The sequence below is a fragment of the Aethalodelphis obliquidens genome, unplaced genomic scaffold (assembly GCF_003676395.1).
Source record: "Aethalodelphis obliquidens isolate GAN/ISIS:26980383/991018 unplaced genomic scaffold, ASM367639v1 scaffold15, whole genome shotgun sequence".
NCBI classification, from domain to species: Eukaryota; Metazoa; Chordata; class Mammalia; order Artiodactyla; family Delphinidae; genus Aethalodelphis; species Aethalodelphis obliquidens.
In genome coordinates, this window is record NW_020837959.1 from 26,276,681 (window position 1) to 26,302,229 (window position 25,549).

Below are 25,549 nucleotides of genomic sequence, written 5' to 3' on the forward strand. Positions count from 1 at the left end.
GTATTTGCTGTGTGCCCCGGTGCTGTTCTAGGCCCTGAAGGTAAAGCAGTGAACCAAGCAAAAAAATCCCTACCCTCATGGAATGAATTTTTGGGTTTGTGAGGACATTAGGCACCATCAGGTTGAACTTCTTATTTTATGAGCCAACTGAGGCCCAAGAAGGTACCTGAATTTACCCATTGTCTCATAATTAGTTGGTAGTAAGGTTTAGGTACTAGAAGAAGCACAAAGAGGAGAAAGACATGTTATTTTTGTTTCAGGGCTCTTACAGTGAAGATAGGGAGAGAGATATAAAATAAATTAATATGTCATCAGGTCATTTTTACTAAATATTTTAATAGGAATAATATTTCATCAAAGGACCTAGGTAGAAGAAATAAATGATTAGAGCTTTGTGGAGGTCTGGAGTGGTTGTGCTGAACCTGAGCTGAGTTTAAGGGAATAAGGTCACTTAAAGTAGGAGCAGTGCTAGCAAAGGAATGGAGATAGAAAGCAATAAGGTTAATTTCAGAAATGTAAATTACAAATGATCATTTTAAATTGTTTGCAGGACAGTGTCTGATTTCCTCCTGTGCTGTGTTCTTGTGTACAGTTTTTGCTTTAGTCACTAGGAATACTAGTAATGTATTCAACAACTAATATTTTCTCAGTGATACAGTAATGGCAGTGTTTTTTATTGATTTGAAGTTTCTGTATGTTTGCTTTTTGCTTTTCTTCTAAAGGTATATGGTGTTAATTAAAAATTTTTTTACTTTATAGTTTATCCCTCACTCATACCCTTTCTTTCAAATCACTAAGGTGACTTAGTTATTACAAATATATAATACTTTTAGTTCAGTGTGGTAGATTTTGACAGGAGTGCTTTAGAGTTCTGAAGGAAATAGTACTCAGGAAATCATGAATGCTTGATACATTTTTTGAGAAATTGAATTTGTATTGGTAGGTGTTGTCTACATCTACTGGCCTAACAAAAACGGTGTATAATCCAGCTGCTTTGAAGGCTGCACAAAAAACCTTACTTGTTTCCACCTCTGCAGTTGATAATAATGAAGCACAGAAAAAAAAACAGGTAAGTATAGTAGTGTACAGAATTTGCAGGTCGGGAAGCTTTTCTGCATGTATGTGTTTTTTCAGTGCTTATCATAAAATAGAGCTAAAAGAAAGGTATATGTTGGCTGCCACTGAACTTTTATTTTCCCTAGTATATTAGTAAATATTAATTTTCATCTTGGAATGAAAGGCTCTCCTGATTGATTTTTGAAACTTGTGTACTTATTTAAGCTTTACATAGGAAAACTTTGCATTTCATTTTTGTTGCCAAGCTTCTTCAATTACAACCAGTTCTGTCTTCTTGGGTAATTTCATTTATTGGAAAGGTACATGGTAAATATTCTAATAATATTTTTGATCCCTTCTCTAGGAGGCACTGAAACTTCAGCAGGATGTAAGGAAAAGAAAACAAGAAATTTTAGAAAAGCACATTGAAACACAGAAGGTAAAATATTAAAGTTAGATTTGGCAAAATATATTTATAAGTGTCATAATTTTTAGTGAATTTAATCTTACACTCTATAGATAGTCCTGAGAAACGTATTTACTGTAATTGATAATGGTAAAACTGAAATATTTATCAACAGTAATGTATATATTAATTGATAAAATGTTGGTGATGAAGTATATTACATTGTGTAATATACATTGCACAGTGGACTGGGAAATGGATTAGTTTAAATGGAGCTATGACTATCAACTTGAAATGAAAATAAGGAATATTTATCCAGGTATGTTGCTGCACAGTAGTTCAATAGATAGTAAATGGAACCTTTTTCTCATTGTTGACATATGTACCTTTCTTTAATTGGCTTGTGATCCTCTAGTCCTATGTTGTCTGGTACAGCAGCTAAGAGCCACATCTGACTATCAGGTACTTGAAATGTGTCTAATCCAAATTGAGATGTGCTGTAAGTGTAAAATACATACCAGATTTCAAGCACATAGTATGAAGAAAAATGGTAAAACATCCCAGTAGTTTTTGTTGAAATGTTACTTTTGATAAAATGAGTTAAATAGAATATGTATTTAATTAACTTTAATGTATCTCTTTTATCTTTGTAAGGTGGCTGCTAGAAAATTAAAAATTATGTGGCTTGCAGTATTTCTTTTGTACAGTGTTGCTCTAGTTATGGCATTTAGTGTCAGTTCTTGATTATGTCTGGTAATAAAAGTTATGACACTTGAAAATATTGAAAATACACAAACTTTTTACCTTTTGGTTTAAAATGTATGTCTTTTCTAATTTAAATTTGTATGTACTTGATAAAGAGACATCACAATGCTTTACACCCAAAACTGAAACCATCTTGACTCAGAGAACCTATAATACTTTGTGATGTCTTCTCCATATTACCATGTTTATCTTCTTACTTCCTATCTATGTTGGGCATATTGTTCTTAGCCTAGCCAGTTACTGTTCCCTCTGACAAAGAAAGTAGGTAACTAAATATGCCATTTTTCTAATATCTCATATGGAGGGAAACCGTAAAACTTTTCCTCTGATTCTTTCTGGGTTACGGACTATGTTTGGAGTGGGAATACTTAGGATCAGTAATATCAGCAAGTGGATTAGAAAGTAAGATTGTTGCTATTTCAAAATGACAACTTTTCAGGGATTGAATTAAATTTCTTGTGGTTGTATGCTTTGAACTTATGTTCTAAGAGACTTAAGTAGTAATATAGTTCTTCACAACGTAAACCAAGATTAAGACTTGAATTGAGATAGTTAGCATCACCAATCTGCTCTTCTGCTATCTCAGTGATTGTAAGCCTTGTCATGAATACATAAACTAAAAGTAGCAGTTATTTATATTTACTTTGCCATGTTTGCTTTTTAAATAATAGTAGGAATGTATCATATATTTGTTTTTAAAAATTTGCCAGATGTTAATTTCGAAACTGGAGAAAAACAAAGCAATGAAGTCTGAAGATAAAGCAGAAATAATGAAAACTTTAGAGATTCTGACAAAAAATATTACCAAGTTGAAAGATGAGGTCAAAGCTGCTTCTCCTGGACGCTGTCTTCCAAAAAGTATAAAAACCAAGACTCAGGTATTTCAATTTGTATTGTTATTCATATTACTACTTGTTAAAAGAACATTAAAACACTACATTATTTAAGATTCAGTTTTCCTTTAGCTAATATTCTTTGCTCAAAATTTGATCATTATATACTACCATTCTTCTCCTTCTCTAGTAATTAATAAGTAAATAAACACAAACAAGCAAACTCTACTCATCTTTTGAACCCTGCACATTGTAGTTAGAAAGTCAATTTTAGTTAGAAAGTCAGTAATTAGACAAATAGTTATGGATAATCTTAAAAAGGTAGCTAGAGGACAAAACAATATAGGTACTGGAATGCTTGACTGAGGAGTTTGAGATTTATTTTGTAAGTAATTGGTGGTATAAAATATTAATGAACAGAGAAGTACCAATCTGATGTCACTGTACAGAATGAATGATATTTTCTTTTAATAAATTTATTTATTTATTTTTATTTTTTGGCTGCATTGGGTCTTCATTGCTGCACACGGGCTTTCTCTAGTTGCGGCGAGCGGGAGATACTCTTCGTTGTGGTGCGCGGGCTTCTCGTTGCAGTGGCTTCTCTTGTTGCAGAGCACGGGCTCTAGGTGCACAGGCTTCAGTAGTTGTGGCATACGGGCTCAGTAGTTGTGGCTCGCAGGCTCTAGAGCACAGGCTCAGTAGTTGTGGCACATGGGCTTCATTGCTATGCGGCATGTGGGATCTTCCCGGACCATGTCCCGAACCCATGTCCCCTGCATTGGCAGGCAGATTCTTTAACCACTGTGCCACCAGTGAAGTCTCCAGAATGAACGATTGAAAGGGAGAAAATTCAGGTAGATTAACTGATTAGATACAAAAAAGTGAGCAAGTTAATTTCAGATGACAATAAGTGATTTAAAAAAAACCCGTGGAGTTATACAATACTTATACTTAGTGTGTGTGTATGTGTGTATTTGTTGTGTGTGTGTGTATGTATATATGTGTGTGTGTATATATATATGTATATATATAAAATTATGAGTTTATATTGATATTTCTCATTCTAACCTAATACCACAGCGTTCTTCTTTTCTTTCTCTTATGCCCTATCTCCCTGTTCCCATGATGACAACTTGGTTCCCACTAACATCAATACAGTATGCGTTTGCACAGTCCTGTAATCCATTCGAATAGTTCCAGAATTGCTAAAACAATACCACTTCCAACAACTAACTAAATATAAAATTAAGAATTTGTTTGCATTCTTTACAACCTCATAATATACTCCACTAAGAGTATAGAGTCAGACCCGTGGTGTAGGATCATGTGTTTTTCCGTTCGTGTGGTTATGTTATTAATTTGATAAAGTTAGGTTTATTTCTGTCTGTATTCAGTTTTGGATCGCTGTCCCTGTCATTCTTGCTGATTTAATTTTATTTTTTGAATAAGTAAAACATTAACATGATTCAAAAGTTATACTATATAAAAAGGTTTATATAAACAACCATTCCCCTTTGAGCCCTGACACTCTGTTCCCCACTCTTCCCTCCCTCTTGGTGTGTGTGTATGTATTCTTTCTTACATAAAAGCGTACTGTATATTCCTCATTAACACCTTGGTGTTTTGCTTTTCTTTTCAGTTATTTCCTGAAAATTACTCCATATCAGTCCGTAGAAATCTCACTCTGCCTTCTGTCTGGAAAATGAATTATAGGGAAATCAGTGGAAGTAGGAACAAGTTAGAAAGCTGTTGCAGTAGTGTAGACCAGAGGTGACTGGTGGCTTGAACTAGGATGGTAGGACTGGAGATAGAGAAGAAATGTACGGATTAAATGAGAATGTGTAAAAAATTCTTTGTAAGAAGTTTGGTATAAATGCAGGATATTGATTGTCATCACCTAAAATATTTATTACTATTTTCTAGATGCAGAAAGAATTACTTGACACAGAACTGGATTTATATAAGAAGATGCAAGCTGGAGAAGAAGTCACTGAACTTAGGAGAAAGTATACCGAATTACAGCTGGAGGTATGTTTCATGATAGCCACACAGTACGCTAAAGAGGAGTAGTTACAGTCTTGATGGTTTATTTGAAAATACATTCCTCTCATTCTGGTCAGCAGTCGTTGGCATGTTGGGAGTTGATGTAGAAAAGAGGGAAGAGGTTAGCAAATCTTTCAGAGCTAATAGAAAATCTCTTAGTATTTAATGAGGGGTGATAGCCATTCTACTTTTATACACAAGTCCCTCTACTTCTAGTGAATTTTGTTCCTTTTCTATTTTCGGTTTGTTTTTCTTCTTAGGACCAAAATCTATTAAAGACTTTTCATTTATTCTTAGGGAGATATTCTGTGCATGTATAGGCATGTTACGTTGAGTTCCTATAAGGATCAGACTTTTAGTGGTAGAATTATATTGAAGAACATGCTTACTTAAGTTTTGCCTATAGATGGTGCTGTGGATGTTAAAGAGAAAAAAAACTAACTTCTTATAATTTAGTTATATGATTATATAAGAAAAATCTAGTAAAATTGATCTCTATACATGAGAATTTTTAACATTTAGCAAAAAGATGTTTAAGAATCAGAATTACATTTTGAAGTACAGGGACATTTATGTCATTAGTGTAGTTGGTACTTGCCTATATTTATCGTTGCCACAATTTAATTTTTTTGTATTTTAGCTTATTCCTTTTGCTTAATCTGAAAATAATGCTTTTTTTCCAAATTCGTTAGCAACTTGATTTTCTTTTTTCAACATAGTAGAAATCTGTATTGAGTACTGGTATCCAGCTATTAAAGACTTTAACATTTAGCAGCCATTGTTCTTGTCTTAAGGCTCTTGTCTTGTCTGTCATAGGAAGCCATAGGATGGTATATTAAACCTGCATATATTTTGCGTTCTCTGGAAAACTGATATGGTTGTCTGTGTGTCCTGCCTAAGATAACAAGTTTTGGAAAAGATAGGTTCCTTTTATGTTAATATAGAAATTGTGTTTTCACCATTCTGGAGATTTCGTGCCTGTGTTCATGCGACTTTAAAAAAATACATTATCATTTTTAAAATTTTGGCCCATAATTTTAGCAAATAAATAATAGTATTACTAATATCCTTTATATTATTGGTCCATGTTTTCATTCTTATCATGATATAGCTAAACACTGAATGACATCTTCTGTTTTTCTTTTATGATGGCCAAACTTTAGTTTGCAATTAATATTAGTATATGCAGTAATGCAGTGTTTGCCAGAGTGTGTTCATTCACCACATCAATTCCATATTTTGTTAATAGGTATTAGTGAAAAAAGCTTTTGAGGCCAAATAAGTTTGGAAGAGGTTATAGTAAACGTGTGTTTTTTTTTCCCCACATTCTATTTTTTATTTTTTTTAACATCTTTATTGGAGTATAATTGCTTTACAGTGGTGTGTTAGTTTCTGCTGTATAACGAAGTGAATCAGCTATACGTATACATACATCCCCATATCTCCTCCCTCTTGCGTCTCCCTCCTACCCTCCCTATCCCACCCCTCTAGGTGGACACAAAGCACCGAGCTGATCTCCCTGTGCTATGCAGCTGCTTCCCACTAGCTATCTATTTTACATTTGGCAGTGTATGTATAAACATGTGTTTTGTATATGGTTTTCTAGAGGCTTGTAATCTGTGAATCTCCAGAAACACATGTTTAAATACTCAGTATTGCTCAAACTTACTTGTCCAGGGACCCCTTTTTTAAGGAGCATTTTGAAGTTCCTAAGAGTATACTTTTGTATATGCTGTGCTGTTATTGACATTAATCCTTGACCTTTGAAGTTTGTTATTTGGATTTTAGATGATTACTTTAGCTAATGTTAAAATTAACTGTCTTGAGATGAATAAACTAAAATATTTATACTTGCAGAGATTTTGGCAGTGGTGCCTGCTTGACATTTTCACTTGGATGTCTCACATCCTCAGGCTCAACATGTTCAAAATTGTGCTTATTTTGTCCCTAAACTCATCTACACAATTACCCAAACCAGAAATCTGGGAGTCATCATTGATTTCTCCCTTTCCTTCAGTATTCATACACATTTAATTACCAAGTTTTATACATATTACTCCCCAGTGTATCTTTTTTTCCTTAGTTAATCAATTAATTAATTTTTGGCTGCGTTGGGTCTTCGTTGCTATGCGCGGGCTTTCTCTAATTGCGGTGACCAGGGGCTACTCTTCATTGCAGTGTGCGGGCTTCTCATTTCAGTGGCTTCTCTTGTTGCAGAGCACGGGCTCTTGTTGCAGAGCACGGGCTCTAGGCACGCGGGCTTCAGTAGTTGTGGCTCGTAGGCTGATTAGTTGTGCCTCACAGGCTCTAGAGCACAGACTCAGTAGCTGTGGTACACGGGCTTAGTTGCTCCGCGGCATGTGGATTCTTCCCAGACCAGGGCTTGAACCCATGTCCCCTGCACTGGCAGGTGGATTCTTAACCACTGCGCCACCAGGGAAGCCTCCTCAGTATGTCTTAAAAGTGTTTATTTTACTTCTCTCTATCTCCATGGCCACCATTGTAGACTAAGCTTCTATCTTCAGTTGTTGGCACTATTGTAGTAGCCTGACTGGTTTCCCAGCTTGTTCTCTTTTCCTTTTACCAGAATAATATTTTAAACACTGATTTGATTACATCACCCTACATCTGAACTTTAGATGTTTTAATTGATTTTCATGGCTCTTGGGATAAAATCAAAATCTTTAACGTGGTTCTTAAAGTTGTTCATTATCTGGCTCTGCCTGTCTCTCTAGCCTCATCTCTTCATCACATGTGGTCCAGCTGTACTGGATTTTATTCCTTCTTAGAAGTACCAAGTTCCTTTCAGCCTTGGTTCCTTTGTTCATGCTCTAATCCCCACCCCTCACCCTTGCCTTGCTTGTTCTTTGTACCTTCTTTGATGCACTGAACAAATAATTAAGTTTCTACAATCTGCTAGCTGCTATTTTAGGTGCTGGGGATAAAGTAGAGAGTAAAACAAGGAAAAATATTCCTCATGGAACTTTTATTCTAGTAGTTTATTCATTGCAGATCTTTAATATTCTATTCAAATCTTTAAGTAGAGCATTTCCTCATTTTTTGAATCACTTCTCATTAATATAATCAAATAACTAGATTGCTTAATGTCTCTACCCTTCTAGGATTTGAGCTTCATGAGGGTAAAGACTAGACCACAGGAAGTGCTCATTAAATATTTGTGGAATGAAGGAATGGTGTGCTATTCATATAGAGCGATAAAGTGGAATGTGTTACTGTGCTACTTTGGTTGTATGATGGTGTTAGTGTAAATGATCAAAATGATGAATTTGAAATAACTGTACATATTGAAGTCAACGGGCAAACAAATGGAAACACTGTATTTGAAAGCCATAACTAGAAAAAATACACTTATATATATAGGTATCTTGTATGTCTACATTATGCTAACTTCTTTTTTTTTAAATAGATTTATTTATTTGTTTATTTTTGGCTGCGTTGGGTCTTTGTTGCTGCGCCCGGGCTTTCTCTAGTTGCGGCGAGCAGGGGCTACTCTTTGTTGTGGTGCACGGGCTTCTCATTGCGGTGGCTTCTCTTGTTGTGGAGCACAGGCTGTAGGCACGTGGGCTTCAGTAGTTTTGGCACACGGGCTCAGTAGTTGTTGCTCGCGGGCTCTAGAGCGCAGGCTCAGTAGTTGTGGTGCACGGGCTTAGTTGCTACGTGGCATGTAGGATCTTCCCGGACCAGGGCTCGCACCTGTGTCCCCTGCATTAGCAGGAGGTTTCTTAACCACTGCACCACCAGGGAAGTCCCTATACTAACTTTTGAAGTAACATTCAGCTCTGGGCCTTATTTGGAACTCAAGAATTGCTGGTCTTTTTGTGATATAGTTTGATGTCTTAGTAGATAAGGCACATTTATTAATTTCAAAACATTGCTTAAATTAATGTTACTTTGTTTTCTAAATTCATTAGCTGTCTAAATTTTTTTTCACTTTAGAAACTAAAACCCTGACTTAAATTATGAAATCCTTTTGTAGGGCATTATTTGAATATGTAAATATGTATCAAATTGTATAACTCATGTCAGATTGTATGACTCATCTGACTGAGTATAACACTTGGCTCGTGTTAGTAATTGTGATGTTTAACCTATTTGTCTAATCTCTTCTAGGCTGCGAAACGGGGGATTCTCTCATCTGGTCGTGGTAGAGGAATTCATTCAAGAGGTCGAGGGGCAGCTCACGGCCGAGGCAGGGGTCGAGGTCGAGGTCGAGGTGTGCCTGGTCATGCTGTGGTGGATCACCGTCCCAGGGCATTGGAGATTTCTGCATTTACAGAGAGTGATAGAGAAGATCTTCTTCCTCATTTTGCGGTACTTTCTTACTGTCCAACAAAACAAATACTGATAATCATTGTTGGGGATAATGGATATTAAAGGGAAAGTATGAAAATGAAATGAATAAGCCCATTAATCTCACCAAAGGTTTTGATTAATCTATAATAATCCTTTGTTAATTACTTAAAAAACAAGCTCTAGTGGTTTTTTGTTTAATCATTATCTGGAAGAAATGTTACTATTCTTACACTTAGTAGGCCTTCAGCTTATGAAAGGAATGATTTAGACCTTATTGTTTCGGAGAGGGAAGTCCTATCGTTTAGTTTCATTTGATATTTACTTTTAGGAAAAATTTAGCATATTGCATGGGCCATCCAGATTTTTAAAAATTAAGATGGAATTTTATTTGTTAATACTGTATTCTTGACCTAGCCAACCTAGAAATGACACAAGACACAATTTTGGAATACGATCTTGACATTGCCTTATTTGGTGCCAGGGTATAATTAAAGGGAGTCAGTCTAATTGCAATGGACTTCCTTCTATGAGGAAGGAGAATAAGATTCTAGTCCCTGCTAATCCATTATTTTACTTGGATTTCCTGGGATCTGTTGGGTTCATGTGCAGAATGGAGATCATATCTGCCTAAAGCCCTTTCAACTTAAATGTTATGATTCTTAGTGGTATCCCAAAGGTTAGTTACTAACCATTGGTCTTGCCTGCAGCATTAGAGTAATTGCTCTGGAGATAAAAAGTAAATAACCAGTTCTTTACCCTCAAGGATTTTACATATAATGGTTTAACACAAACCAGTTAAACTACAAATAATTTAAAATCAAGTTAAATTTATTAAAAACTATAAATACTTCAGTAACTTAGAGAAGTATTTTTCACACAGACATATGATGGTGAAAGAACAGTAGAGGAAAGTTTCAAGAGGTAGTAAAGCTGGAGCTTGGGTCTTGAGGGATAGTTAAGCTTATAGATAGGTACACAAATAATTTAACGTTTTGAATATTCAGATTTAAATATTTGACAGTTATATTCCAGACTGTTAACTGCAGTTACAAATGTAAAACTGTACTTTTTCAGGACATAGAGAGGTATTGAAAGAAATAGTATATGTTTAAGAAATAACTAAAATGATTAATATTTAAGGATGGTGAGTCTGGAAAGTCTTCTGCTTTATGGCTTCAAAGGGAGAAAATAAGGAATCAGCTTTCTAGCTTGGAAATAACTGTAGCTCGATTCTTCCCTACTACACACCCTGTTTCTGCACCTTCCCAAGGGGAAGAAGATCCAGATAACTTAGGTGTACTACATATCGTTATACAGCTAATCAGGAAATTATCAAAGGATATGCTCAAATAATCCAGACAAACAAGGTGAGTTTAGGAATGTGTTTTGATGAGACTGAAATGGTTTTGGTTTTAGAAACAGTCAGAGCCTCTAAATGGATATTCTTGGATGTATTTGGAGATTCGAACTCTTCTCAAAGTTAGTAGTGGTAATGCACATTTAAAAAATTGCTAGTCTTTAAATAAGATAGCTTCTCTATCTCAACCCGTGATTTGAACATATGACAGGTATCAGAGAAAAAAAATCTACATTACTAAAGGATCATTGACGGTTACAAATTGTGATTAACAAAATGCTTTCTTTAATTTATCCATTGGAACCAGTAGCAGTAATAAACATTACAGCTAAAACTTACAGAGCACTTATTTTGTGGCAGGTATTTTTCTGAATGCTTTTTATATAACTCACCATATTATGAGTTATTTTGACAACTCTATGAGGTAGGTACCTTTATTCTTATTTTAGAGATTGGGAAAATGAAGCATGAAGAGATTAAGTAACTTGTTCAAGTTTACACAGCTAGTACTAACAGAGCTGGGATCTGACTGATTCTGTGGTCGTTTTCTTTACTATGCCCTACAGAATTTTTCTCTGTGGAGTGTGTGTATTTAATGAGATTGTGGTTATAATTTTATTTGGGGGTAAGAAATAAGGAGGTATTAGTAATGATATATAAAGGACTAAAGTTTTATGTGATAAAGGTGCTGTTTTCTGCTGTTTGCAGAAAAATCTTCCTACACAGGGAAAAATAAAATCCAGCACACCCAAAACAAGCATAATTTAATATGTTTAGCTTTTAAATGTCCTAAAAGAGTGTGGTCTAGAGGAGGGTAAAGTAAGAGTAAAAGCAGGGTCAATTAAAGTTTTGAATCGAAAACTTTTGAATGAAAAACTGGACTCTCATCCTGGTAATTAACTTAGTTACTTTGGAAAAATTACTTAAATTCTCTGAACCTCCCCCCATCTTTAAATTGGGAATGATACAAAAAACTCACACAATATTCTGAGGATTAAATATTCTGCTTTAGAAAGAATTTAACATACTCTGGAATTGGAATAATGAGTATAGAAGGAATGGCAGTAAGGAAGCTCAATCTTTCACCATTGTTTCCCTATTTAAAGAATAGTTCAATCAAGTGTTAAGTTACCCTGGTTCTAGAAAGTATAGAATTGTAAATAATATTGGAAAATAGGAACACCCTTTATCATACAATATTACGTCCTAAAATGAATTATTCATAATTTCTTTCTGCTAATCACCCTGAATTGTTATGCATTCTGGGTTATATTTATTGGTGTCTTAATATTTTAAAAACCATTAGGATTTTGGATGTTTCAAAATATTTATTTGGAGGAAATACTTTTTTTTAATTTAAAGCAATATGGTGAAATTGAAGATTGTCAGATTGATGACTCTTCACTTCATGCAGTAATTACATTCAAGACACGAGCAGAAGCTGAAGCAGTAAGTATTATAAATATTCTAATTTATTAAAATTCAGATTTAAATGTTCTATAAATATTGCCTCTAAGTTTTAATATAAATGAATTTTTTTTGACTTACTAAAGAACTACACTGTGACAGTAGATAGACCATAGGAAGTGGAATTCATGGCTACAAAGAATGTCCTAAAGCAGTTAGGCAGTTTTATATATAACATGAATATTTAGAATATATAGTTAATCACCAAGTTGAATGTCAAGTTGTACTCTCTTGAGACATCAGGAATTCTTCCATTCTCTTTCACAGGAGATAGGGCCACTCCACTTTCCATTATCCCTTTCTCAGCTGGCCCAGAACAAGTCTGCTTTGGCAGAATGAGTGGTGAGGGGTAAGATACAAGCGGAGATAGAATCCTGATGGCTGCTCTTCTTAACCATCCCTCATCTGCTACTTCCTAGTCCCAGTTGGCTGAACCCTACAGTGTCCGTAGCTCAGCATACCCACAACTAGGCCTCTACAACTTTTTGCCCAAGACAGGAATATATAGCGCTAGCTTTTAGGGTCCTTTTAGTATAGTTGTCTTAAAATGTGTATCTTGAATTATCTTTCTAAAGAATGACCAGAAGTATATGCAGCCTTGTCTTTCTTCTGGGTTTAAAAGATTTAAAAAAGGAAAATGAGTGCGAGGTGTAACGGGTTCATCGGAACATTTTTAGCCCTATGTATTCTTTGTTCAAGGTTGTAGAGAAATAGATGTACCATTTTGACCTTGGAAAAACGCGTTAAGCGTTCCAGTTAACCTAATGTGAATGAAAGAGTAGGATGGTTTTCAGAAGTTTTAAGATGATTGTGGTCTAAATAAGTTTTGAAAATCTTCTAAATTGATTTATTCTCTTTGTAGTGAATACTCCCTGCTGGTACATTGCTGGGAACTTACCTGGTAGGAGTTGCTCTTGGCACATTGCAGCCTATAAAAAAGACTGTTGGTCTGATAAGTCTCAGAAAAGTGTTTAACTGGGTCCTAGAATAACATAGTTTCAGGGTTAGGCAGGTGGGTAGTGGATAGTTTTATAGAATAGGAATTCCTCATCCTAGAGTTTTATTAAGTTTTAAGAAATCTTCTATTTAAAGGTCTTTTGTGAAAATAAAAGGTAATTTATAATTGATGAGAATTTAAAACTTTCTTATAAGCTTATATGTATATGTGTTATATTGAAAAAGTAGATTTTTGATCAAGTTTTCTCTGAGAGGTATTATTGAATATAAGTTAAGAATGAGCCTCCTTTAAATGACAGCTTCAGTGACAGTTTTCAGTGTAATGTTGGATACGTTGCTTGAGTACCATCTTTTTATGTTCTATTTACTTTCTAGGAAGTAGTCTTATTATAAAACAATGGTAATTGTTATGTTCAAATGGTTACAGTATTACCAAGTTTGTGAATTTAGTAACTACTTTAAAAATATATATTACTACTTGTCCCTGTTTACTTATGTGGCTGAGAAAAAAAAAACAAAAACGCTCCTGCCTCTTAAATAATTTTTGGATGTTTTGCTTTTGGTAAGTAGGACCTGTTGACATATATCTTCTTGGGTTTTGCTTTTTTCTATCTCAGATATAAATTCTAATATATATTTTTATACTATGTATATATCTTCCAAATGAATAGCAGTTATTTCAAAGACCTGGGATTAATGTATAAAGAAAGATTTTAACAGTGAATTATATGAAGGTTGAATAAGTGGCAGAATAACTTAGCTTAAGTTAGATCTGATGAGAGTTAGCTTTTCAGGGTAAATACCATTTTAGTTGGATTTACGTAACAGACTAAAAGGAACAACTACCATTGCTATGATAAACATTTGGAATTAGGTTATAGAAGTTGTTAAACATTTCCTTAAGCCAAAAAAATTTCTTAAAATTTTGTAACATTCTATTTTAGAAGAGGATAGAAAATAAAGTTGAAGCTAATCTTATACAAGCAGAATATAGGCTAAAATAGTGTTTTTCAAACTTCTGGATTTTAGGGAACAGTGAGGTTTAGGAATTTAAAAACTAGTGTGTTTGACATTAGGTTTCCAGTGTTTAATTTTGTCAAGGAAGAATGCTTAAAAAGTACAAAAAAAATTGTACCATCATTATATAAAATAAAGAAAAATTTAATACCAAATGTAGGTGGATATAAACTCAAGGTAAAGGATAGTCCTTCCCAAGAAAAGAAAATTGTAAACCTTTGCTAATGTTTATTTCCAAATATTTCATTGTTCATAATTTCTGAATCATTGTATTAGATGGCTGAATGTATGTCTATTTCCTTAAGTCAATAGATGCATAATATTTCAAAGGAAAGTACAGGAATAAGATAATCAAGACATTCAAATATGACTGAAAAGTAAGAAATTTTCCTCAGAAAAGAGACTGAAGTATTTTAAGGAGTAATAATATAAACAGAACCATTTTAGCTTTAGGTTAAGATGGCTAAGGTTTGATTCTGGTTAGTTAGAAGATGGATCCTACTGCTTTATTTTCTGTTTTCCAATTTGTCTGTCACCACCCCTAATGTACTAAAGGTGCATAAGTACCCAAACAGGACAGAAAAAAGTAACCTCTTCCCATGACTGGTTAGAATGTTAGTTTTCCTACTCTGAATTGTTCCTATACTTTTGTAAGAAACCAGGATCCAGTTTTAGAATAGGAATAGTTAAGTTCCTGTTTTATAAGAATCAGTCCCAAAGATGAAACTCTACAGTCCCAAACTCAAAGAAGGTATATAGCTTTTTATATCACAAAGAAAGAGAATCTTGTTCTACTGGTGCGTTTTTGACACCCATGCCTCAATTCCCAGTAGTTGTGTGGATTCACTGACTCAGAACTTGTAAGGTATACTTAGAACAGTGCCTGGAACATAGTAAACCCTCTTAATGTTAGCTATTTTTAATATTTGTGTGTGTGTGTATGTTTAAGAATGAGAATTGATTGGTAAATCAGTGAAACTGAATACAAACAAGATAGAGTGATTTCAAAACTCTCATTCTTTAGACCTGAAGATAGAAGCACAAAATTGGATTCATAGAGGATAGTGCAGCATGAAGAGTAGAAGTTGATGGGGCTGACTGAGTAAATAGTAAATTTATAGCAAGAAGTAAATGTATAAGTGGATTCATTCAAGAGAAATCAAATCATGTATCTCACAGTCTTTGTGTGTGTGTTCTTGCTGATTTACTCAATAGTTATTAAGTGTTGCTATGTGATGGGCACTGTGCTATGAGAATTAGTAAATCTAAGTCTGAAGCTTGTGAGACAGTGGCCATGTAGTCTTTCCCTATAAATTCTAAAAATCAGAATTTACATGTTTTTGTGGTCCTTTAATGTAACTTCTGCCTAAACATTGTATACTGTGGTTATTACAAACATTAATAAGCTTGGTTTTAACCTTCTTTTATAGATAGCTTTATCGATATGGTTACTAAAAAAAAGTTAGGTACACTAGGCTTGCAGCTTTAGCTCTTCTGGCCTTAGGTCAGATTTCCCCACATTGTTTTTACAGAACACTGGTTCTATAGGAGCTCCTCTAGCAAAGGATTCTCTTGTCAGTAAATTTGTGAAGAGCTGCATTTTGTATATTCAATTTAGAATTATAATCTCAATGACTTGAAAAGGCAAACACACCTGTTTAATTTTGCTTAATCCAGCCTTTTCCAGATGTTAATTGTTTCCAGAATCATTTTCCATGTAAGATATGGAACCTACCTCATAACTACTTTTCATACTTTTTTTTCTTCCTTCATTTGTCAGGTCTTCAAAGCCTTTTTTAAAATTTTTTCTTCTGTCACTGGGTGTGCCTGCTTTCCTTATGTCCTAATATGGTGCAAACTTTGAATGACTATGCAAGACTAAATAGGCAAATGTCTAAAGCAAGCCTATGAATAAAATGCTTCAGCTTTTAAACATACTTTTTATTTACACTTCAAAGCATAGAAATGAGAGAAAATTGTAAAATGAACTTCTACACACTCATCATCAAGCTTTAGCAATTATCTACTTATGGCCAATCTTATTTTGTCTGTATTCCACCCACTAACAACCCTCTGCCTCCTTATTTTGGAACCATTCCCAGTCATCATATCATTTCAGCTGTAAACCTTTCAGTGTTTATACTGAACCTGTTCTCTCGATATTAGAGCCTTAAAAAAATAAAACAATACTATTATCGTACCTAAAAATGATTAATATTTCTTAAGTATTACCAAATACCAGCGTTTACAATTCTCTGGTTTGCTTATAAATATTTTACTTACTTCCTTTAAGGATTCAGAATAAGATTCATATTTTGATTTAACTTGATTGGTATTGTGGAATTATAAATTCATAGATTTAAACATTTCATGGGCATTGATCCATTGTCCTCAGTTATTGATGTCCCATCTTTGGCTAGTGGCTAGTATATAGATTTGTTCCTGAGTTCTTTTGACAGGACTCTAGTGGGTTATGATACTTTCTCTGCTTTCTGGTATGAAAAGGTGTTCTAGGTTCATCTTATAAATTTTCTCTTCCAGACTAGGAACTGGCCATTTCTCTAAGGAGCTCTGATTCTTTTTACTGGGAAAGGTATTTAAAGACCACAATCTGAGTACTAGGGATGCTCATTACTACTGAGTTTGTTACTATAACTAATCTTTTTCAGTGGTAAGAGCTGGGAGTGGGGAAAAAAATGCATATGTTCATATAGACACGTGTACATATACATACATATCCTACTGATATTTCCCATTTAATTCTGTACTATATGGTTTTTATACACACACGTATACAGGTATACCTTGTTTTATTGTGCTTTGCTTTACTGCAATTTGCAGATATTGTTTGTTTGTTTTAACAAATTGAAGGTTTGTGGCAGCCCTGCATTATGCAAGTCTGTCAGCGCCATTTTTCCAATAGCATTTGCTCACTGTATGTATCACATTTTGGTAATTTTTGCAGTATTCCAAACTTGCTTCTTCATTATATTTGTTCTGGTGATCTGTGGTTATTTAGGGGCACCATCAAACCATGCCCATGTAAGACAGCAAATTTAATCAATAAATGTGTGTTCTGACTGCTCCCACTGACCGGTCATTCCCCATCTCTCTCCCTCTCCTCAGGCCTCCTTATTCCCTGAGACAAAACAACATTGAAATGAGGCCAGTTGATAACCCTGCAGTGGCCTCTAAGCGTTCAAGTGAAAGGAAGAGTCACACATCTCTCACTTTAAATCAAAAGCTAGAAATGATTAAGCTTAGTGAGGAAGGCATGTCAAAAGCCAAGATAGGATGAAAGCTAGGCCTCTTGCACCAGTTATTCAAGTTGTGAATGCAAAGGAAAAGTTCTTGAAGGAAATTGAAAGTGCTACTCCAGTGAACACATGAATGATAAGAATATGAAATAGCCTTATTGCTGATATGGAGAAAATTTTAGTGGTCTGGATAGAATATCAAACCAACCACAACATCCCCTTAAGCCAAAGTCTAATCCAGAGCAGAGCCTTAACTCTCTTCAATTTTGTGAAGGCTGAGAGAGATGAGGAAGCTTCAGAGGAAAAGTTTGAAGCTAGCAGAGGTTGGTTCATGAGGTTTAAGGAAAGAAGCTGTCACCATAATATAAAAATGGAAGTGCCGATATAGAAGCTGCAGTGCGTTATCCAGAAGATCTTGCTAAGATAATGAAGGTGGCTACTGTAAACAACAGATTTTCAGTGTAGATGAAACAGCCTTATATTGGAAGAAGGTGCCATCTAGGACATTCATAGCTAGAGAGGAGAAGTCAATGCCTGGTTTCAAAGCTTCAAAGGTCAGGCTGACTCTCTTGTGAGGAGCTAATGTAGCAGATGACTTGAAGTTGAAACCAGAGCTCATTTAGCATTCTGAAAATCCTAGGACCCTTAGATTTATGCTAAATCTACTCTGCCTGTGCTCTGTAAACGGAACAACAGAGCCTGGATGATAGCATCCAGTAAATAATTTTAAAATTAAAACTTTAGAGAGTTGTAGATTCACCTTACAAATTTGAAGTATGTGCTAAATATAGAGATTTACAAAATTAGGTCATAAGAAATTTTTAATAAATTAAATAAATTTATGTATGTATGGCTGTGTTGGGTCTTTGTTGCTGTACGCGGGCTTTCTCTAGTTGCGGCGAGCAGGGGCTACTCTTTGTTGTGGTGCACAGGCTTATCATTATGGTGGCTTCTCTTGTTGCAGAGCATGGCTCTAGGTGCGCAGGCTTCAGTAGCTGTGGCTCGTGGGCTCTAGAGCACAGGCTCAGTAGTTGTGGCGCATGGGGTTCGTTGCTCCGCGGCATGTCGGTTCTTCCCGGACCAGGGCTCGAACCCATGTCTCCTGCATTGTCAGGCGGATTCTTAACCACTGCACCACCAGGGAAGTTCCCATAAGAAATTTTTGAAGAACTTACTATAAAAAAACATCACTTAACATTTTTTGCCTTTTTTAGCTGGATGAAAACATGAGTTTTATGAGTAGCCATTTTGCATGAGACAATTGGAATTCCTTACAGGAATATATTTTTATGTAATAGTTATAGCTTCAAAAAGATTACAGTTTGTTTCTGGCCTTAAATATTATATATAAGTACTTAAAAATTTTTAGTTATATGACATGATGGGGTCATGGACTAAAAACTCCTGAGCTGTATTTTAATAGGCATGAAATATTTTAAATTTATCATAAATTTATATGTGCAGGTTTAAAATTTATACCTGGGGACTTTAATATCACACAATTCATAGTCAGATGTCATTGAACATGTAATTGTTTCTACATATCACATTATGCTGTACTTTGAGATTGTGCTATAAATCTTTTGTGACTATGAGTTATTTTGGTATGTTGCTAACATTGATTTATGTTAGTTCACATTACTTTAATTTGAAAGCATTCTTTCTAAACCAGCCATTTAATGTAACAAGTACTTAGAGTTGACTGTTTACTCAGTTTTACCATATGTAGGTCTGAAAGCTTTGTAGGGAAGTGCTTTAGTTTTCAATAGAAAAGTTCAGGGTTTTTGTTTGTTTGTTTTTTTCTTCTTCATTGAGATATTTATATTTTGTAATAGTGATACGTCAAACATTTTATGGTATTTTTTGATTTTTTTGATGTAATTTAAAAATAAATACACATGCAAAATTATTCTTATATTTGTTAAAGGTTTCTAGTTTATAGTTATTATATGAGCCATTTGTGAATTAACAAGAATTAAGATCTACAGCCAGAATCTTGAAGTGCTTTGAGATTGTTGCCTTGAGTAGCAGTTATCCTTTTACTGTAGACATGGAGACATAGTTCTTCTAGTCAGATATTGGCCAGTAGTGAAATAGCTCTACTCGATTATGAGAAATTGTTCCTGTTTTCTTTTTATAAAGGAATTTACAATCACTAGGCTGATTTTAGAAGTAAATAACAGTATAAAGTACATTATAAATTGCAATAATAAATAGTAAATAAAGAAGTAAACCACAAAGCAAAAATACACAACTGTCTTTCACTTGTGTTTAGCTAATTTAGTTTAAATATTAGGTACTATAACATTTCATTTTTTTCTTCACAAATTATTAATATTCTATATTCCAATGTTCTTAATTGTTTTAGGCTGCAGTTCATGGAGCTCGTTTCAAAGGGCAGGATCTAAAACTGGCTTGGAATAAACCAATAACTAATATTTCAGCTGTTGAAACAGAAGAAGTTGAACCTGATGAAGAGGAAGTATGTTTTTTTTCCACTTGTTTTTACCCTTAAATGTTTACGTTTTTATATAAAATGTGATTTTATGGCTGTGATTTTAACATAAAACTTTTATTCCTGAGCCATCTTCCAGGCAGGGGATATCAGATAAATGCAGACAACTTTAAATTTTATGTATTAATGAGAACTGTGGATTGCTAATCCAAAAAGAATATATGAAAATCATATATATACTCAGTTTTCATTTACTCTTAGAAAAAATTAATTATTCATTAGATTTTTATCCACAGGAAATCTTGTGATATTTTAAGTTTTAGAGTATATACTCTATTCAGTTGCTTTATTAATATTTCAGGTTTCATTTTAATTCATACCATTTTAGTTCATTAGAATGAATGCCTGCTATATGGTAGATACTGTGATAGGCACAAAAATGAATAAGACACGGTCCCTGTTATCAAGGAGCTTATAATATGGAAGAGGGGGTGGTGACAGACACATAAGAAACTAATTATAATAAAAGGCAGACTGATATGGTAAATAAAGATTTGAACAATATGCTGTGGGAACCCAGAGGAAGGAGTGATTGTTTCTTTCCAGAAGAATCTTGAAGGAGGTGGTGGCAGTGGAGCTGAACCCTGAGTGATAAAAAAACTTTTCATAACCAAGAGCTGGGACTGGGAGTATAGTTGAGAGAGGCATTTTAAATGGCAGAAGTATAGGTGTGGAAGAGTATATTTTTTCTTGGGTAACAGCAGGTAGTCTGATGGCTGAGAGGTGAGAGCATGAAGAACAGTGAAGTGGAGAGCCCTTTGAAACCAAAAACCTAAAGATAAGCAACTCTGTTTTGTTTAATCATGAAATAAGCTGTAGGAAAAAGTTGAGGAAGTTAAGGAATGAAAGGTAAGGTGGGGAAACTAAATGGTTCCATGTTTTACATTGGTTAGATTTTCATAATGGCACTTCATTTTGTTTGAAGAGCATTCAAGGCTGTTATACATATCCATAGTCAAATGCAAGAATAAAATGTGTATTTTGAAACTCATATACATGATTTGTCATTTTATATTTTAGATTATACCTTTGTCCTTCCATGAGTTTGAATTGAATGGGGAGAAAAGCAGGAGAGCTCCTGGTATTAGGTATTTTGAAAAGTTTGAAAAGTAGACTGAGAAGCTTTTATGAAGGGAATGGGGAAAAGAAAAGAATGCTATAAAAGAAAATGTTTGTTACATATAGCAGAAAAGAAATATAAATATTGATAAATTTTATTCAAGTTGTTGGTTGATTTAGTGTCAGAGAAGACTTATTGATGTTTTCTTTAAAACAAAAAAAAGGTGTGGAGCAATGTTTTGTAGGTATAGAAGATGGCATAATTTGATAAAGAGAGGCAGGAGAAACGGCATGTACAAAGGCTTACTTTGATATTTTTTTAGTGTCTATTTGATGCAAGCAATAGAATAGATAGTATTGAGAAACCATTGAGTAAAGATTGCTTTTCTTTGTTTCTTGAATGTTCTAGCTATAGAAATACCTTTTGTATTCAACTCTGTTGAGAGTAATCAGTGTTTAAAAGTGTCACCTTTTTTCTTTTCTTTTTTTTTTTTTTGGGTAAATTCCTAAATGCATTTTAACCTAAAGTTTCAGGAAGAGTCTTTGGTGGATGACTCATTACTTCAAGATGATGATGAAGAAGAAGAGGACAATGAATCTCGCTCTTGGAGAAGATGATTTGACTGATCATTGATCTGCATATGATAGAACTCTACCTGTGTTTCATTAGTATTATCTAATGTACTTTTACATATTTGTAAAAACAATTTTTGGTAAAATGTGATGAAGATGGATTTCACAAATAGACAAAAGAGAAGAAAACTACCTTCTGAATCCTGTATTTTGAAAGATTGATGTTTGAGTTTTATTTCAGTAAACAATTGGTAAAGACATCACACTAGAAACATATGCAATGTTTTTATTACATACTTCTACTGAACATTACAGAATTCTTTGGGTTCTTTGTAATTTAATGAATAGGTCTGAAGACTTAATGACCAATACTTGTTATAACTTAGAGGATTTTGTTTTACTCCAAATAAGGAATGCATTTGCATTTAAGATCTTAATGAATGTTTTCAAAAATGAGTAGGTAACATAGTACTCTAACTAAAGTCTCCAAGTTATGTATTCATAATATTACATAGTAGTATGCTTAGGCTTTACTATGTATTAGCCTTTTGTTGGACTTGTGTATGTATTTTACAATATGGGTTTTAATGATAACGGTGTATGACTGACTGCTTTGCATTTGAGTCCTTATGCATTCAGATGTTAAAAATAAAGTGGAATGGTCTCTTGAAAAGAAAAGAAAAGAAAAAAGCAATGACAAAAAAAAAAGACAATGTTCCTTGATTTAAAAAAAGAAAAAAAAAAAAGAAAAAAAAGTTAAAATAAATAGACCATTCCAGATGGTGATCTACCCTTCCCCCCAATTATCACAAAAGGAGCTATAATCACTAACTTATTCTTAATAATAATAATAATGGTTACCAGTACCTTTACAATAATGTTCAATCCATTGTTTAAAATTTATACCACTTCAGTTTGGTTTGATCCTATAAACTTTCAACAGATGTCTTAAATTAAAAGCAGGCTGATTAGTTTGGAACCAGACTTCAAGTAGAGCTAACATTTGGTGAATAAGAAAACATCACATTACATTTTGGATGTATGAAAGAAAACTTGACCATTTGAAGATGTATGAATAAAGAAATGTACTATAGATACTACTTTAGGAAAACACTGTTTGGTAAGTGTTCCAGTCTGATATTTTAAGTGTGCATTTCCTATACTTGTATAAAAAATCTTTGACATTTGCAACAATATTGTGATTTTTAAGTGGCTTTCTCTGACAAGTGAACATGATCATTGAAAGTTGATACAGCAGTTTCCAGGAAATAAATGCATTCTTTGTAGAATGGAGGGTGGAAGATTACATATTTATCTTTTACAGTTTATCTTTTTGGTTGCAAGTGTTTCTACCCCTCCTGAGAATATAGTGATTATATTAAAAGTCACATAAAAAAAAATTACTTTCTTCCCATACTGGGGTCCTCACAATCACAGACTGTAATTTCACCACCATGGTCTTTTGCCAGTGGATAGCTAGTGGATGCTGTTCCTCTTTTCCTTTTCTTCCCACACTTAGGGTTAAAGTTGTATATATATTCTTGATGGTATTATATTTCATAGGAATGTTTTGGCTTGCAGTTGATGCACATGTTTATATTTAAAATTTCACTATCAGATTTCTTTTGTCAAAATAGTGACTTTACTTGAAACTTCTTTACTCTACTTAGAGCTGTGATATATTTTGATGTAGTCTCTTGTATGTTGACTATGTGCTATTCTGATTCATTAGGTAAGTTTGTTTTCTTTTCTTTTTAGTAGTCGTGAAAGATGCCAAATTGGCAGAGGCTCACGTTTCTTCTCTTTACACCAAACAGGTATTATAAAGAAAGAAAATCTTGCAAAGGCCAGTTAAATCTCCATGCTGATTTTTGGCTTTATAATATGATTAGTAAATTTTAGCATGATGTTTTGCAATTATTGTAAAATTCCCTTATAATGTAACTGAAATCACATACTATTTACTTAAACCCATAAATAGCTAATCACTTTCCCTAATCTTAAATTCTGTAGTAACCTAAAATTAAAAGGTTTTACACCATGTTGCTTTGAATGAATCAGAAGACAAGTATGTTTTGATCGGGTCCTGCAGTATGGGGATTAAATATTAGCAACAATCATTAGGTCCATAATTATATTTTTATTATCATTAATATGATTTTAATTATAAATATTACGTAGTATGAAATTGCTATTGGATTTTTTCAAATTAATGCATATGTTTATAAATACTAGTACTCTACATGTACTTTCATGTGTTCTCATTTAAAACTTAAAATATCCCTTTGAAGTAGTTGTTAATTCCCATTTTACAGATAAGGAAACTTAGGCTAATAGAGATGAAATGACTTGCCCAAAGTGACAGCTAGTAAGTAGAAGGACTAAATTTGAATTGCAGGCATTCTGATTTCAGTGCCAACTTTTTTTTAAACCTCTACATTGCTACCTCCTTCCTAATTATTGATTGGGCATGAGATTGTGTTCACAATAAATGTGGTAGTTGTTACACAAAATTAGTAGACTTCTTGGTCATTAGCCAGTTCATACCTTAACCATCCCTTTTAACACAGCACTTTGTTCATATCTCTGTTACAGTACTTATGTTGTAATATAATTTATCTGGTTTATATGTCTGTCTTCCCCACTAGATTACAAGCTCCTCTAGGAAGGGGACCATGTCTTATTCATCTTTTTATCTCTAGTGATTATCATAAAGCCTGGCTCATAGTGGGCATTCAGTTGTTTGTTGGATGAATTAATGGATGAATGCATATTTAAATCTCCAACAATGGAGTGACAATTACCTCCCTTGTTAATTCTTATCAATTTTCTAAAAATCTCTCTTGAAGGTCTTCTCAGTCATTGGGACCGTCTTAGTAAACAATTGATACTGTTAAGTATTGCACCAGTGGGGGTTACAAATACTGATGGAGGAATATACAAGTAGTCTTAGTGGAATTTCCATAACAATTAGTAGGCTATTAAAATTTTGGAGTTTTAAATGTTGTCCATTCAGGAGTAAAATCGCCTTTTGGTTTCTATCAGTGTGTAAGAATAGAAATGTCAAGAGCCACTAATCTAGTCCATCCCGGTTAATTTTTTATATCCAAAGATGAGCTAGTGTAGAGTACTGGACAAGGGTTAAGAGATTTAGCTTTTGGTCCCTAGCTCTGTGATTTGACTCTCTGGCCTTAGACAAGTCTCTTAACTTATCCAGGGTTGTTTCCTTGTCTGTAAAATGAAAGGGGTTGGACTAGATGATCTCTGAGGTCCGTTCCACGTCTTTAGTTTCCCTGGTAGTATGTTAGTGTTTGATCTAAAACAATTTAACATATCTATATCAATTCTCCCTACCTGTTGTTGCTGTTGCTGTTTCTATCATCTTATCAGTGGAAACAACTTAGATTTGGTTATGATAATTCATACAGTGTGTCTTGGTACAGTTTTGTATATAGTGTTCCCAAATGTTTGCCTTTGCTACCCAAATTCCTTTTAACCTGGGAAGTGTAGATTAACTTCTGTATTCACACTTTTTCTTCTTGCTTGTAACTTTCCTTTCACTTCCAAACTTAAAGTTTAAAACTCTTTCTTATTACAGTATGCTACCTAAAACTTGATACACGCTTTTAAATTTTGCAGTTCTAACAAGTTCTTTGCTGTAGTATAGATCTGGGCTGAGGTGGGAGTGAAAAAGGGATTGAGACGTAGGTAGCTACTTTTTCCAGGAAAAAATTGAAGGAAATTATGTATCATTGGTTTAAAAGATTGATTAGGATTACCTCAAGGGATGGTTGAGTTGTCATTTTACATACTTCACTCAATATTTTATGTCTCTACGTAAGCAGTGTTGCTTTAACTGTTATTGGATAATTGTAACATTTAAAAATTAATTTTAGTATTTAACCAGTACTCAAGCATTTAATGAAATCA

General features: G+C 34.0%; 1 protein-coding gene across 18 annotated transcripts in view; it reads left to right on the plus strand.

The window, feature by feature from the left end:
- The window catches only part of RBM26 (RNA binding motif protein 26), an 82,384-nt gene that overhangs the window by 54,298 nt on the left and 2,537 nt on the right, over window positions 1-25,549 (plus strand). For 6 of the 18 annotated variants that reach the window (XM_027116013.1, XM_027116015.1, XM_027116022.1 and 3 more), the window contains 10 exons: window positions 944-1,069; window positions 1,421-1,495; window positions 2,938-3,105; window positions 4,984-5,088; window positions 9,235-9,435; window positions 12,137-12,223; window positions 19,841-19,954; window positions 21,008-21,075; window positions 21,575-22,739; window positions 23,378-23,436. In XM_027116013.1, coding sequence (XP_026971814.1) covers window positions 944-1,069; window positions 1,421-1,495; window positions 2,938-3,105; window positions 4,984-5,088; window positions 9,235-9,435; window positions 12,137-12,223; window positions 19,841-19,954; window positions 21,008-21,075; window positions 21,575-21,680 — 1,050 coding nt within the window. In that variant the 3' untranslated portion in view covers window positions 21,681-22,739; window positions 23,378-23,436. Of the gene's footprint in view, window positions 1-943; window positions 1,070-1,420; window positions 1,496-2,937; window positions 3,106-4,983; window positions 5,089-9,234; window positions 9,436-12,136; window positions 12,224-19,840; window positions 19,955-20,688; window positions 22,740-23,377; window positions 23,437-25,549 lie in introns of all 18 variants that reach the window. The other 12 variants (XM_027116023.1, XM_027116024.1, XM_027116029.1 and 9 more) reach the window with 5 other exon arrangements.